A 13,667-nucleotide genomic window follows, 5' to 3' on the forward strand; every position below is an offset into this window, starting at 1 on the left:
CTTGATTTTGAGATTACTATAGCATGTTGAGAGGTTCATTTATCAACAAGTGATAAAACTCGTTATGAATGATAAAACTCGTTGTGTAGGATAAATGGTGCTCCAGCCAATCAAGCACAACGAGTTTTATCACTCATTGATAAATAAGCCCCTTAGTTTGCTGCTTTAATTTCTAGGGGGTATTTATCAAGGCTTGGAGAGAAAGAAGATTATGAGAGAAATTACCAGCCAATCAGTTTCTAAATGTAACTTTTCAAACATATGCCCTTATTTACCAATGAGTGATAAATTTCACTGTGAATGATAAATTGCACCAGCCAATCCACTCCTTACTTCCATGTCAGAGGCTGGGTTTGAAAAATGACAGGAGCGGATTGGCTGGTGCAATTTATCACTCACAGTGAAATTTATCACTCATTGATAAATAAGGGCATTAGTGTAAAAACATGTAAAGTAAAGGCTGATTAGCTAATACTTTATCTTTCACAATTTTCTCTCTCTCTGAGCTTTGATAAATACCCCCTCTAGTACTGACTGATTGCTGTTAACATCATCCTTTAGCACAGCTACCTGTTCATTAGTTTTCAGCACTAGTACATGTATCCTATTCATGAAAAGTTATAGGGTGGAATTCAATTAGCCACAGTAATTTGTTGTGGCTAATAGATCCCCTGGGGGCTATACAATTAGTCTCGAAAGCCGGAACTATCAGGGATTTTTTTCCCACATGCCCGGTTGCAAGCTAAAAAAAATCCCCAATAAATGACCCATTTTTACGACAGTGAAAAAACATTGATCCGGGAACTTGTCCCGGATCCTATGTGTTTTCACACAAAAACTTGATTTTTACAGCTGAAAAAAAGAAAGAAATAAAAATCGGGCTGCAATTGAATTGCCAAAAAAAAACAAAAAAAAATGTGAAACATTGCGGTTAAGCCCATGTTTTTTTCAGACAAAATTTAATCTCCCCCCCTCCCCCCGCCCCTAATAAGAGTCCAGAATATCAGTGTGGCAGAGCTCCTCAAGCAAAACTATAAATAAAATGAACACAGGAGACAAGCATACTTTAAAGCATTGTTTAATATGACATACAGTAGATCTAAGCTTAGAATATATACTTAACTGTAAAATATTGTATATACACTACAAACAGACATCAATATTAGCTGCTCAACAATTGCTTTCCTAGATCTTTCTGAATTAAATATTTTCTAGAGTAACTTTTTCCAGAAGCGTCGTATAAGCTCCCACCCCAGACAAATAGGGAGTCCAAGTATTATTCTGAATTCCATGTATTGCTGTACTATCTTATCAGTCAGGTACATAGAAGCTGAAATTACAGTAATACCACGCATAAATGTGGCGTATGGCACAAGGTTCTCCAAGGTGAAAGGTCCTATTCTGCTGAGACAATATACTCAAATAGGCTTTTTTTTCCTATTAATAAGAGTTGTCTAGAGTCGCTTTTTTACCAGTCAGGTAAGAAAACGGCAAGGTTGCAACCCCATTGTTCTCTTATTGGCGTTTATAGGTGTGCACTGGTGTCCATACACAGCAATACTAACAGTTCACACACACACACACACACACACACACACACACACACACACACACACACACACACACACAGTAAAGCTACTTCAGAGTGATGTTATTAAGGTGATATGATGACTGGGGGTCACTGGTGCACAGTAATAAAGAACAATACAATTTATACAAAATGTGAAACATACGTATACAAAATACAATGCTAAACAACCCCCAAAATGTGGAAAATTTCTGTCATTTTTAAGGCACATCTATCATAACCTATGGGTAAGAAATGCTTTTAACTTTTTAACATTTATCATAAAACAAATTTTCTGCAGCAGATACTGACATGAAATTGCTTCTCTGAAGAGAGGACAATCTATCAATCTCACAAATCCGTAATCTCAGGAGGCCATAGTGGGTTCAGTTTGGTACCCGAGCTCGCACTGAACGTGCTATAGGGCTACAAACAACAATCAGCTAGTTTGGTGGTACCATTAGTGCTGCATATAGCTTTATTTACTCGCCCCTTATTGAATTTACCCCATAGCCTCCAAGTGTGTGATCTATTGCAATATTTATCAAGACAGAGCATCTCATAATATCTTTCCTTTATGTTGCTCAGCTTTCTTTTCAGTAATGTAAAACCATCTCCAGTGTTCAGGTGCAGAAAACAACAATATATTACCAGCGAGTTGTACAATGTGCGTCTAAAATGAGCTCATGTCTTCTCCAACACATACTTAAGCTCTTAACATGGGGCATCTTAGGCAAACCCGATTACTGCTTTCTCATAGTACTGTACATGCCATGTATATCGTATCAGTAACACTTCACAAGTTATCTTACAGAACGATTCTGCTTGACACTATTATTTTATTTCTACAATGTATGGATATAATAAGTACCAATAGTTCACATGATCTGTTCTATTCAACAGAGCTCATATTTACAACCATGTGATAAGTACATGGGACAGTATACCCCTATGGTGCTTTATATGTCATTCACAAGTCCCTGGGGAACACCAAGATTATACAGATGTGTCCTCATACAAATAGCCACAATACTCCATGCGGCACAAGTGAGCCGTGCCACGCGTCTTTTGTGTGAAGTTGTATCTTTCACTGCATCTGTATACGGAGCACAATGGAAACTGTAGCACTTTGTATACGGATTCACACTCCGTGGTAAACAGATGTACAAGTTGTGCATAGTAAATGAAACAATGCCGTCTTGTGAAGTGTTTTTGCTGCATAGCATTGCAACTAAGAGTTACGTTCGGACACTTTTTGGGAAAATACACTTGAGACATTTGATAATTTGATGTTAAATACGTCCAATGCTTGTGTAAGCAAAATTAATTAAACACATAATTTGAATGTAAGGGTGTACATAGCCTTAATTAGTACAGGTTGAGTATCCCATATCCAAATATTCCGAAATACGGAATATTCCGAAATACGGACTTTTTTGAGTGAGAGTGAGATAGTGAAACCTTTGTTTTTTGATGACTCAATGTACACAAACTTTGTTTAATACACAAAGTTATTACACATATTGTATTAAATGACCTTCAGGCTGTGTGTATAAGGTATATATGAAAAATAAATGAATTGTGTGAATGTACACACACTTTGTTTAATGTACAAAGGTTTAAAAAATATTGGCTAAAATGACCTTCTGGCTGTGTGTATAAGGTGTATATGAAACATAAATGCATTCTGTGCTTAGATTTAGGTCCCATCACCATGATATCTCATTATGGTATGCAATTATTCCAAAATACGGAAAAATCCCATATCCAAAATACCTCTGGTCCCAAGCATTTTGGATAAGGGATACTCAACCTGTATACCCGTTAAAGCCATGTCACAACTGAGGTTCTAAAATGTTATGACCTCAGTATTTCAATTATAAATTAAGGCAGCTATTATACATTTTTATTATTCTTCCATAACGTAAAACTGCAACCTCAATAAATTTGTTGCTGTAATGTGTTATTAGAGCAGCAAATTATACATTAGTGTTAGCTGTGTTAGTAAAGATTGACAAGAAGACCTGCAAGGCCTATACAAATATAAGCAAAATATATAAATTACAATTAGCTGTAAAATGAATACAAATCTACAATAATTTGTATAAATTCACACATTAACTGGCATTAAATACACATTTAAAAATAGCACTGCAGTAGCCTTGTCCAACAGTGCATTATCTATCCTGTACAATTCACAACAATACCATAAGACAATAACATGCGTATCAGTAAAATGGTGAATCACTGTCTATCCATACTGGATGTCAAGTGCAAAAAATGTCAAATTTCAATGGTCAGAGCAGTGGTTCTCAAACTGTGTGCCGTGGCTCCCTGGGGTGCCTCAGGGCACTTGCAGGGGTGCCTTGGGTTGGTGGTCCAGGACCAATTCAAATGAAATATGGTCAATGTAAAAGGCAAAACCAGTGCTGGTGGCTGTCGATCATAAAACATGTGGACAAACAGAAACAAATTCTTGTCCCTCACCACACAATTGAACCTAAAGATGACATATAAACACAATTTACGTAATGTAATATGTATGTCTAAATTTCTCAATAAGAAACTTTTGTCCTAGGGGTGCAGTGAAAAAAAAAGAGAGTCTGGTGCTCTAGGGTGCCGTGATTCTAAAAAGTTTGGGAACCACTGGGTTAGAGGACTGAAACAGTCAGGGAGATTCAAAAAGCAGGTGGTAGGTGATGTCTATGGGCCTAATTCAGATCTGATTGCAGCAGCAAAATTTGTTAGCTAATGGGCAAAACCATGTGCACTGCAGGGGTGGGGGCAGATATAAGATGTGCAGAGAGAGTTAGATTTGGTAAGACCTATATAAATACCGCACTCCTGTGCTTTCACAGATGAAAATATAAAGACATGTCTTTTACACTGAGACATTTGAGAAGCACAAATCAGAGAAATGCAGTTTTATACCTGTCCTGGAACACACCCTTCACCTTACAGTTTGTGCCCAAATCAGAATCCAGAATGGTTCCAGTTAGACCAATAATAAAACATTGAATGTTTCTTACGTTAGGGTTACACAATATGAAAGAGAAGCTACAGCCCTGGTAAAAAATATAAAAATACAAATAAATTAAAAAAATAAACAGTAAATATACAGGATACAAGAATCACTATTTTTTTTTAAATGACAGTCTCTGTGTACATCTACAACTTTGTGACAGGCTGGCTTGTGGTACAGGAAAATACAATGCTTTTGTAAAAGACCACTGTTGGTATGTTCTAACCTGAATGTGTGAACCAGACATGAAAATCATAGCAGCAGGAAATATTGTGAGGCTGTATATGTAACAGTACATTCATGGGAAAAAAAACATCTCTCCCCTTTCCAGTGCTAAACATAAATGTATATAAAAAGGAGAGATGCCAAACTGCATGAAACAATTTAAAAAAAACAAACTATTTAGCCCAAAGTGAATTGGTAGAAAAAAAAATAAGATTTTACTTACCGGTAAATCTATTTCTCGTAGTCCTGATGCAACCATAACATAACCCTTATTGAAGCAATAACTATATACAAGCATTGCAGAAGAAGTCCGCACTTGGGACGGGCGCCCAGCATCCACTACGGACTACGAGAAATAGATTTACCGGTAAGTAAAATCTTATTTTCTCTAACGTCCTAGTGGATGCTGGGGACTCCGTAAGGACCATGGGGATTATACCAAAGGTCCCAAACGGGCGGGAGAGTGCGGATGACTCTGCAGCACCGATTGAGCAAACACAAGGTCCTCCTCAGCCAGGGAATCAAACTTGTAGAACTTTGCAAAAGTGTTTGAACCTGACCAATTAGCCGCTCGGCAAAGCTGTAATGCCGAGACCCCTCGGGCAGCCGCCCCAAGAAGACCCCACCTTCCTAGTGGAATGGGCCTTAACTGATTTTGGCAGCGGCAATCCAGCCGCCGAATGAGCCTGCTGAATCGTGTTACAGATCCAGCGAGCAATAGTTTGCTTTGAAGCAGGAGCACCAAGCTTGTTGGAAGCATACAGGATAAACAAAGACTCTGTTTTCCTGACCCTAGCCGTTCTGGCTACATAAACCTTCAAAGCCCTGACTACATCAAGCAACTCGGAATCCTCCAAGTCAGTAGTAGCCACAAGCACCACAATAGGTTGGTTTATATGAAAGGATGAAACCACTTTCAGCAGAACTTGTGGACGGGTCCGCAATTCTGCTCTATCCGCATGGAAAACCAGATAGGGGCTTTTATGTGACAAAGTCGCCAACTCTGACACACGCCTAGCCGAAGCCAAGGCTAATAGCATGACCACCTTCCACGTGAGATATTTCAACTCCACCGTTTTGAGTGGTTCAAATCAGTGGGATTTCAGGAAACTCAACACCACGTTAAGATCCCAAGGTGCCACTGGAGGCACAAAAGGGGGCTGAATATGCAGCACTCCCTTTACAAACGTCTGAACGTCAGGTAGAGAAGTCAACTCCTTTTGAAAGAAAACGGATAGTGCCGAAATCTGGACCTTAATGGAACCCAATTTTAGGCCCAAATTCACTCCTGACTGTAGGAAGTGAAGGAAACGGCCCAGCTGGAATTCCTCCGTAGGGGCATTCCTGGCCTCACACCAAGCAACATATTTTCGCCATATACGGTGACAATGTTGAGCTGTCACGTCCTTCCTAGCCTTTATCAGCGTAGGAATGACCTCCTCCGGAATGCCTTTCTCCGCTAGGATCCGGCGTTCAACCGCCATGCCGTCAAACGCAGCCGCGGTAAGTCTTGGAACAGACAGGGCCCCTGTTGCAACCAGTCCTGTCTTAGAGGAAGAGGCCACAGTTCCTCTGTGAGCATTTCTTGCAGATGTGGATACCAAGTCCCTCGTGGCCAATCTGGAACAATGAGTATCGTTCTCACTCCTCTTTTTCTTATTATTTTCAGCACCTTGGGTATGAGAGGAAGAGGAGGAAATACATAGACCGACTGGAACACCCACGGTGTCACCAGGGCGTCTACAGCTATCGCCTGAGGGTCTCTTGACCTGGCGCAATACCTCTGTAGTTTTTTGTTGAGGCGGGATAACATCATGTCCACCCGTGGCAGTTCCCACCGACATGCAGTCTGTGCGAAGACTTCCTGATGAAGTCCCCACTCTCCTGGGTGGAGGTCGTGTCCTGGGATGAACACTGCTGACAGTGCGCTTACGTGATTTTCCGCCTAGCGAAGAATTCTGGCGGCTTCCGCCATCGCTTCCCTGCTCCTTGTGCTGCCTTGTCGGTTTACATGAGCCACTGCGGTGATGGTGTCTGACTGAATCAGAACCGGTTGGTCGCGAAGCAGGGTCTCCGCTTGACGTAGGGCGTTGTATACGGCCCTTAGTTCCAGGATGTTGATGTGAAGGCAAGTCTCCTGACTTGACCATAGACCTTGGAAATTTCTTCCCTGTGCGACTGCTCCCCACCCTCGGAGGCTTGCATCCGTGGTCACCAGGACCCAGTCCTGAATGCCGAATCTGCGGCCCTCGAGAAGGTGAGCACTCTGCAGCCACCACAGGAGAGACACTCTGGCCCTGGGGGATAAGGTGATTAACCGATGCATCTGAAGATGTGATCCGGACCACTTGTCCAGTAAGTCCCATTGAAAGGTCCTCGCATGGAACCTGCCGAAGGGAATGGCCTCGTATGATGCTACCATCCTTCCCAGGACTCGAGTGCAGTGATGCACGGACACCTGTTTTGGTTTTAATAGGTTTCTGACCAGTGTCATGAGCTCCTGAGCTCTCTCTATTGGGATATAAACCCTTTTCTGGTCTGTGTCTAGAATCATGCCTAGGAAAGGCAGACGAGCCGTAGGAACCAACTGCGACTTTGGAATATTTAGAATCCAGCCGTGTTGCCGTTACACTTCCAGAGAAAGTGCTACGCTGATCAGCAACTGCTCTCTTGATCCCGCTTTTATGAGGAGATCGTCCAAGTATGGGATAATTGCGACCCCTTGCTTCCGCAGGAGTACCATCATTTCCGCCATTACCGTGGTAAATATTCTCGGTGCCGTGGAGATACCAAACGGCAACGTCTGAAATTGGTAATGACAATCCTGTACCACAAATCTGAGGTACGCCTGATGAGGTGGATAAATGGAGACATGAAGGTATGTATCCTTTATGTCCAGAGACACCATAAAATCCCCCCTTCCAGGCTTGCGACGACCGCTCTCAGCGATTCCATCTTGAACTTGAACCTTTTCAGGTATATGTTCAGGGATTTTAAATTCAATATGGGTCTGACCGAACCGTCCGGTTTCAGGACTACAACATGGTCGAATAATAACCCCCTCCTTGTTGAAGGAGGGGAACCTTGACCACCACCTGTTGAAGATACAATTTGTGAATTGCAGTTAACACTATTTCCCTCTCGTGGGGGGAAGCCGGCAGGGCCGTCGGTGAGGGGGCTACTCCTCGAAGTCCAGCTTGTATCCCTGAGACACAATATCTATTGCCCAGGGATCTAACAGGGAGTGAACCCACTTGTGGCTGAAATTTAGAAGGCGTGCCCCCAACGGGCCTAGCTCCACCTGTGCAGCCCCAACGATATGCGGTGGATTTTGTAGAGGCCGGGGAGGACTTCTTTTCCTGGGAACTAGCTGTGTTGTGCAGCTTCTTTCCTCTGCCCCTGCCTCTGGCAAGAAAGGACGCACCTCGGACTTTCTTGTTTCTTTGTGATCGAAAGGACTGCATTTGATAATGTCGTGCTTTCCTAGGCTGTGCGGGAATATAAGGCAAAAGATCAGAATTACCAGCCATAGCTGTGGAGACCAGGTCCGAGATCCCTTCTCCACATAATCCTCAGCCTTGTAAGGTAAACCTTCCATATGCCTCTTAAGTCGGCATCACCTGTCCATTGCATGTTCCACAGGACACGTCAAGCAGAAATCGACATAGCGTTGACTCTAGAACCCAGTAGACTAATGTCTCTTTGGGCATGTTTTATATATATATCTAAGACAGCATCTTTTATATATATATCTCTATATATATATATATCTCTATATATATATATATATATCTATATATATATATCTCTATATATATCTCTATATATATATCTCTATATATATATATATCTCTCTCTATATATATATATATATCTCTCTCTCTCATATATATATATATATATATATATATATATATATATATATATATACACACACACACACACACACACACTATGGTCTCAATCTCTGCTGATAAGGTATCTGTCCACGCTGCTACAGCATGTAAATGGACTTCAAAGTACTTTTAGTGCATGCTATCTGCAGGATCCCTGAGGATAGCTGTTAAGTCAGCGCTACCTTTTGGGCAAACGTGACACCCTAGGGGGAGATTCCCATCGTATCCTGGCCCTAGTAGGGAAAGGATACTCCCTGAGAATTCTTTGTGGGAAACTGCAGTCTCTTGTCTGGAGATTCCCGCTCTTTTTCTTCATGAGAGGAGGGAAATTTACCTCAGCTTTCTTCCCCTTAAAACATGTGTACCCTTGTGTCAGGGACAGATGAGTCATCAGTGATATGCAAAACATTTTTTATTACAATAATCATATATTGAATACTTTCCTGCCATTTTGGCTGTAACTTTGCATTATCGTAGTCGACACTGGAGTCAGACTCCGTGTCGATATCAGTGTCTATTATTTTGGATAGTGAGCATTGAGAGACTCTGAAGGTCTCTGCGACATAGGGACAGACATGGGTAGATTCCCTGTCTGTTCTCTAATCTTTTGTGCAATAAATTTACCTTAGCACTTAATTTCACATATCCAAACAGGTGTCGGCGTTGTCGACAGAGACACCACTCACACACACATTTGCTCCATCTCCTCCTTAGGGGAGCCTTTTACCTCAGACATGTCGACACACACGTACCGACACACCACACAATCAGGGAATGCTCATGTGAAGACAATTCCCCCACAAGGCCCTTTGGAGAGACAGAGAGAGAGTATGCCAGCACACACCCCAGCGCTATAAACCCAGGAATAACACAGTAACTTAATGTTAACCCAGTAGCTGCTGTTTATATTGATTTTTGCGCCTAATTATGTGCCCCCCCCCCCTCTCTTTTTACCCTCTTCTACCGTGTATCAGCAGGGGAGAGCATGGGGAGCTTCCTCTCAGCGGAGCTGTGGAGAAAAATGGCGCAGGTGAGTGCTGAGGAAGAAGCCCCGCCCCCTCGACGGCGGGCTTCTGTCCCGCTTAAATATACATTTTCTTGGCGGGGGCTCATACATATATACAGTGCCCAACTGTATATATGTGTACTTTTGCCAAAAGAGGTCCATATGCTGCCCAGGGCGCCCCCCCCCTGCGCCCTGCACCCTTACAGTGACCGGAGTATGTGAGGTGTGTGGGAGCAATGGCGCACAGCTGCAGTGCTGTGCGTTACCTCAGTGAAGAACGGAATCTTCTGCCGCCAATTTCGAAGTCTTCTTGCTTCTCATACTCACCCGGCTTCTGTCTTCCGGCTCTGCGAGGGGGACGGCGGTGCGGCTCTGGGATCGGACGACGAGGGTGAGATCCTGTGTACGATCCCTCTGGAGCTAATGGTGTCCAGTAGCCTAAGAAGCAGGACCTAGCTTCAGAGAGTAGGGCTGCTTCTCTCCCCTCTGTCCCACGATGCAGGGAGTCTGTTGCCAGCAGAGCTCCCTGAAAATAAAAAACCTAACAAAATACTTTCTCACAGCAAGCTCAGGAGAGCTCACTGAACAGCACCCAGCTTGTCCGGGCACAGTCTCAAACTGAGGTCTGGAGGAGGGACATAGAGGGAGGAGCCAGAGCACACCAGAATCTAAATTCTTTCTTAAAGTGCCCATGTCTCCTGCGGAGCCCGTCTATCCCCATGGTCCTTACGGAGTCCCCAGCATCCACTAGGACGTTAGAGAAAAACTTAAATAATTCTAAGAAATGAAAACAGTTCTCTTCCTGCAGAGAGAAGATGCACTGCTACAACAAACAAAACAATCTGGCTCACACCAGAAATAAGCATATTTCATTTATATCACAATGTGGCAGATGTATGAAGCGTCACTATGTGACTTTGAGCACATAGCGTATGCTAAGTCCTGCATTCCCCGCTTCACAGCAGTGTATGAAGCGGCTCTCAGCGGGGATTTTACAAATGCACACAGCAAATAGAGCAATAACGTATGCGCGCTGTGTGTATTGGAAGGCGAACCATACCTAATGTATTAACCTCACGATCCTCCCCTCCTGTCACTTCGCCTGCCCGGGCCTGTACAACACTGTAGTCCTTTGTTGTGTTTTAAAAAAAAAAATTATAAAAAACTTTATTGACGGCCCACAGTGTCCTTAGGGCTTCTCCGCGCATGCGCCGGGACACATTGCACAGTTCGCTGGGAGCTGGGAAGATGGCGCATGCATTCTACCACGCTCACCTCTGGACCAGAGTCCTTATAGGTGAATCGCGCATGCGCAGGGTGACAGGCGCGGGGACAGTTAGCAAGATTATTAGTGCGCATGCGCAGGGCCTGAATGAACAGCATTAGGAAGCAGGACTGCACATCACCGGAGGGCAGACACAGCGCATCGCTATGACGCCAGGCCCTGGGATCATACATACGAGTGATGTGGGGAGGCACTTCACCGCAAAAAAACAGTGACGTGCCAAAACGGCAATAATGAACTTTAAGCAACTAATGATACATCTGCCCCAATGTGACATCAGAGGATCAGTAAATATCAATCCTGTTTCTATCTAAAATCCTAAAGTTGTACATGTTGTCATACATAATGATTTATCCGGTTATCCTGTTAAGGTAAGTCTTTGAGCTTGTTATGTAGCCCTTTGGCTTGTGAACTCGCTTCCTTGATGCACTTGCGAATAACTTATGTCTCATTAAGCTACAGATTTGTCCACACAAACACCTATCCTCACATTGCGCCAATGAGTGTTCCACGGACTTTACGACTTAGCCACGCCAAAACACTAAACCTAAGTACCTAGTACACTATAAATAAACTAAGACGCAAAACAAAAGAAAAAGTACACAATCTACAGTAGGATAAAAGGGTAAAAGACAGGGACATAATGAGTCACCTGCACCTTGCATCATTATGCCTTATCTGCATCTTTCTAATAATTCCTTTGTGCATGTGCAGTATGGGTCTGTAACATCGGTCGCACTATGGCATCAGACTGTCAGCTACGGCCTCCCTTTCTCCAGATAGAGGACTGCTGCCGCAGTTACAGGGGAGGGACGAGGACAGGATCTGTTAGAGGATGTAGGTAGGACTTGCGGCAGCCAGCGTGCTCGACACCATGAGTTATGAAGTCGACTGATGGTGCCAGTGAAGATCCGATACTGCGTCCTAGGACGCCGTTCGGATCAGTAATGCATGCAGGAGGCGTAACGCCTCCTGCTGCATTACCACATTAGAGCTATCGCTGACATCATCTGAATTAGCTCCTAGACTTTTCCAAAAGTGTTGGAAAAGTAGTAAAATTAAGGAAAGGTATACCACAAGAGAATTGCTACCTGTGGGTTGCACCAGGTATCTCATGCCATATGGCGCAAAAAAGATAGGTGTATGAGAACACATCTGTATATTACCAGACAATTGTAGTCCATTACTGTAAGTTAGCAATAAATGCAGCTCCACTGAACAAAAAGCAAGAATCACTATTATGCCACTACTGTTAGTTCCCATTTAACAACGGAGTAATAAAAATGAATGGTTTGCCAAGCATGAAAGGCTGAACTGCATACAGAGAACGCTGCATGTTCTCCATGACGTGTGTCAGCGATAAGCGCACTGCAATTAGATGGTTGCCACATTGACTGTGCACTGCACAGTGTGCACCAATAGCTTACTGTATTTGCCAGTCTCCAATTCTATGTAATCTTAACCAATGGTTTGGTTTTCACCATTGTACAGTATATACACATATATATACACACACATACATAAATACACACACACACACACATACACACACACACACACACACACACACACACACACACACTAAGCTAATGGCAACACATGTTGTGAATCTTGCTTATAAGGAGGACACTGGATATTGTGTATTCTCAATATGCATTATATATGTTACAATAAATCACAAATGGTCTATCTTAAAGTGAATCAGACACATACAGTACATGTTATCCATCCCCGCCTCTCATATCATCACATGTAGTAGTAACAGAAGATGAGCACAGTGGTTCATCCTGTAAGGATCAGGCACGCATAACACTTCCTTCAACTGCAGAAGATATAAAATGTGTCAGGAAAATAGCGTTCAAATATTATTTTTATTGTTTTCAAATAATTTCCCAGTGTTGGATAAAAAAAATCCTCTCCATACTACTGTCTTGAATAGACTGTACTGAAATATATAGGGAAGAAAAATAGTCTGAATTAGGTAGTCACAACTGTAACGTCAATGGCAGAAAAAGGTATACTATATTGAGCAATAATAAAATGCAGTTACCTTGTAACCATCAGAAAGTCAAATACACAAAAAGGTTTGTATATTCCAGTTCTAATATGTATACCGCTCAAAAGGAGAAATTCCACTGTGACTTTTTTCTTGCAAAAATCCCCCAGAAAACGTAAACTCATGACCGTGATACTTTCCTAGTGGTTAAAAAGCTTTATCTTTTTTTTTTTTTTTTTTTTTTAAAGGCAAGATAATGCCACACCACTAATGTTTAACATGAGTACAAGTGCAAACTAACAGCTAAATATATGTGAATATGGAGTTAGATCTGCTGTAATTTTAAGTAGTCTCTAAAAATCTTCAGCAGAAAAGCAATGCATAGATCCAGTTACCCAAAGCACAGGAGAAAGGCGAGAGCGTTCACTTCTGCTGTGACAGCTGAAATGCCTTCAGCTGCTTCAGGTACCACCCTGGTGCTTCTGGGCTATTTTTTCCTGTAGAATTGTGGTCGTAACCGTAGGCCACAGTAAGTTCCTCATCCTGCTCCACAGCTGCAATGGTTCGGATGCATTTGATAGGGCCAAACCGCGGATGGACAAACCTAAAGATAATGAAAAACCAAAACACTTGTATTACACTTCTTTCTCTGTACTAATCATGTCTAGAC

The 13,667-nt window shown here is 42.6% G+C and overlaps 1 protein-coding gene across 1 annotated transcript in view; it reads right to left on the reverse strand.

Annotated features, from left to right (window-relative positions):
- Positions 1–1,062: 1,062 nt before the first annotated feature.
- SETD7 (SET domain containing 7, histone lysine methyltransferase) overlaps positions 1,063–13,667 on the reverse strand; it is a 120,759-nt gene continuing 108,154 nt past the window's right edge. The window contains exon 8 of the mRNA XM_063920373.1: positions 1,063–13,601. Coding sequence (XP_063776443.1) covers positions 13,421–13,601 — 181 coding nt within the window. The 3' untranslated portion in view covers positions 1,063–13,420. The remainder of the gene's footprint in view (positions 13,602–13,667) is intronic.

The sequence above is a fragment of the Pseudophryne corroboree genome, chromosome 1 (assembly GCF_028390025.1).
Source record: "Pseudophryne corroboree isolate aPseCor3 chromosome 1, aPseCor3.hap2, whole genome shotgun sequence".
NCBI classification, from domain to species: Eukaryota; Metazoa; Chordata; class Amphibia; order Anura; family Myobatrachidae; genus Pseudophryne; species Pseudophryne corroboree.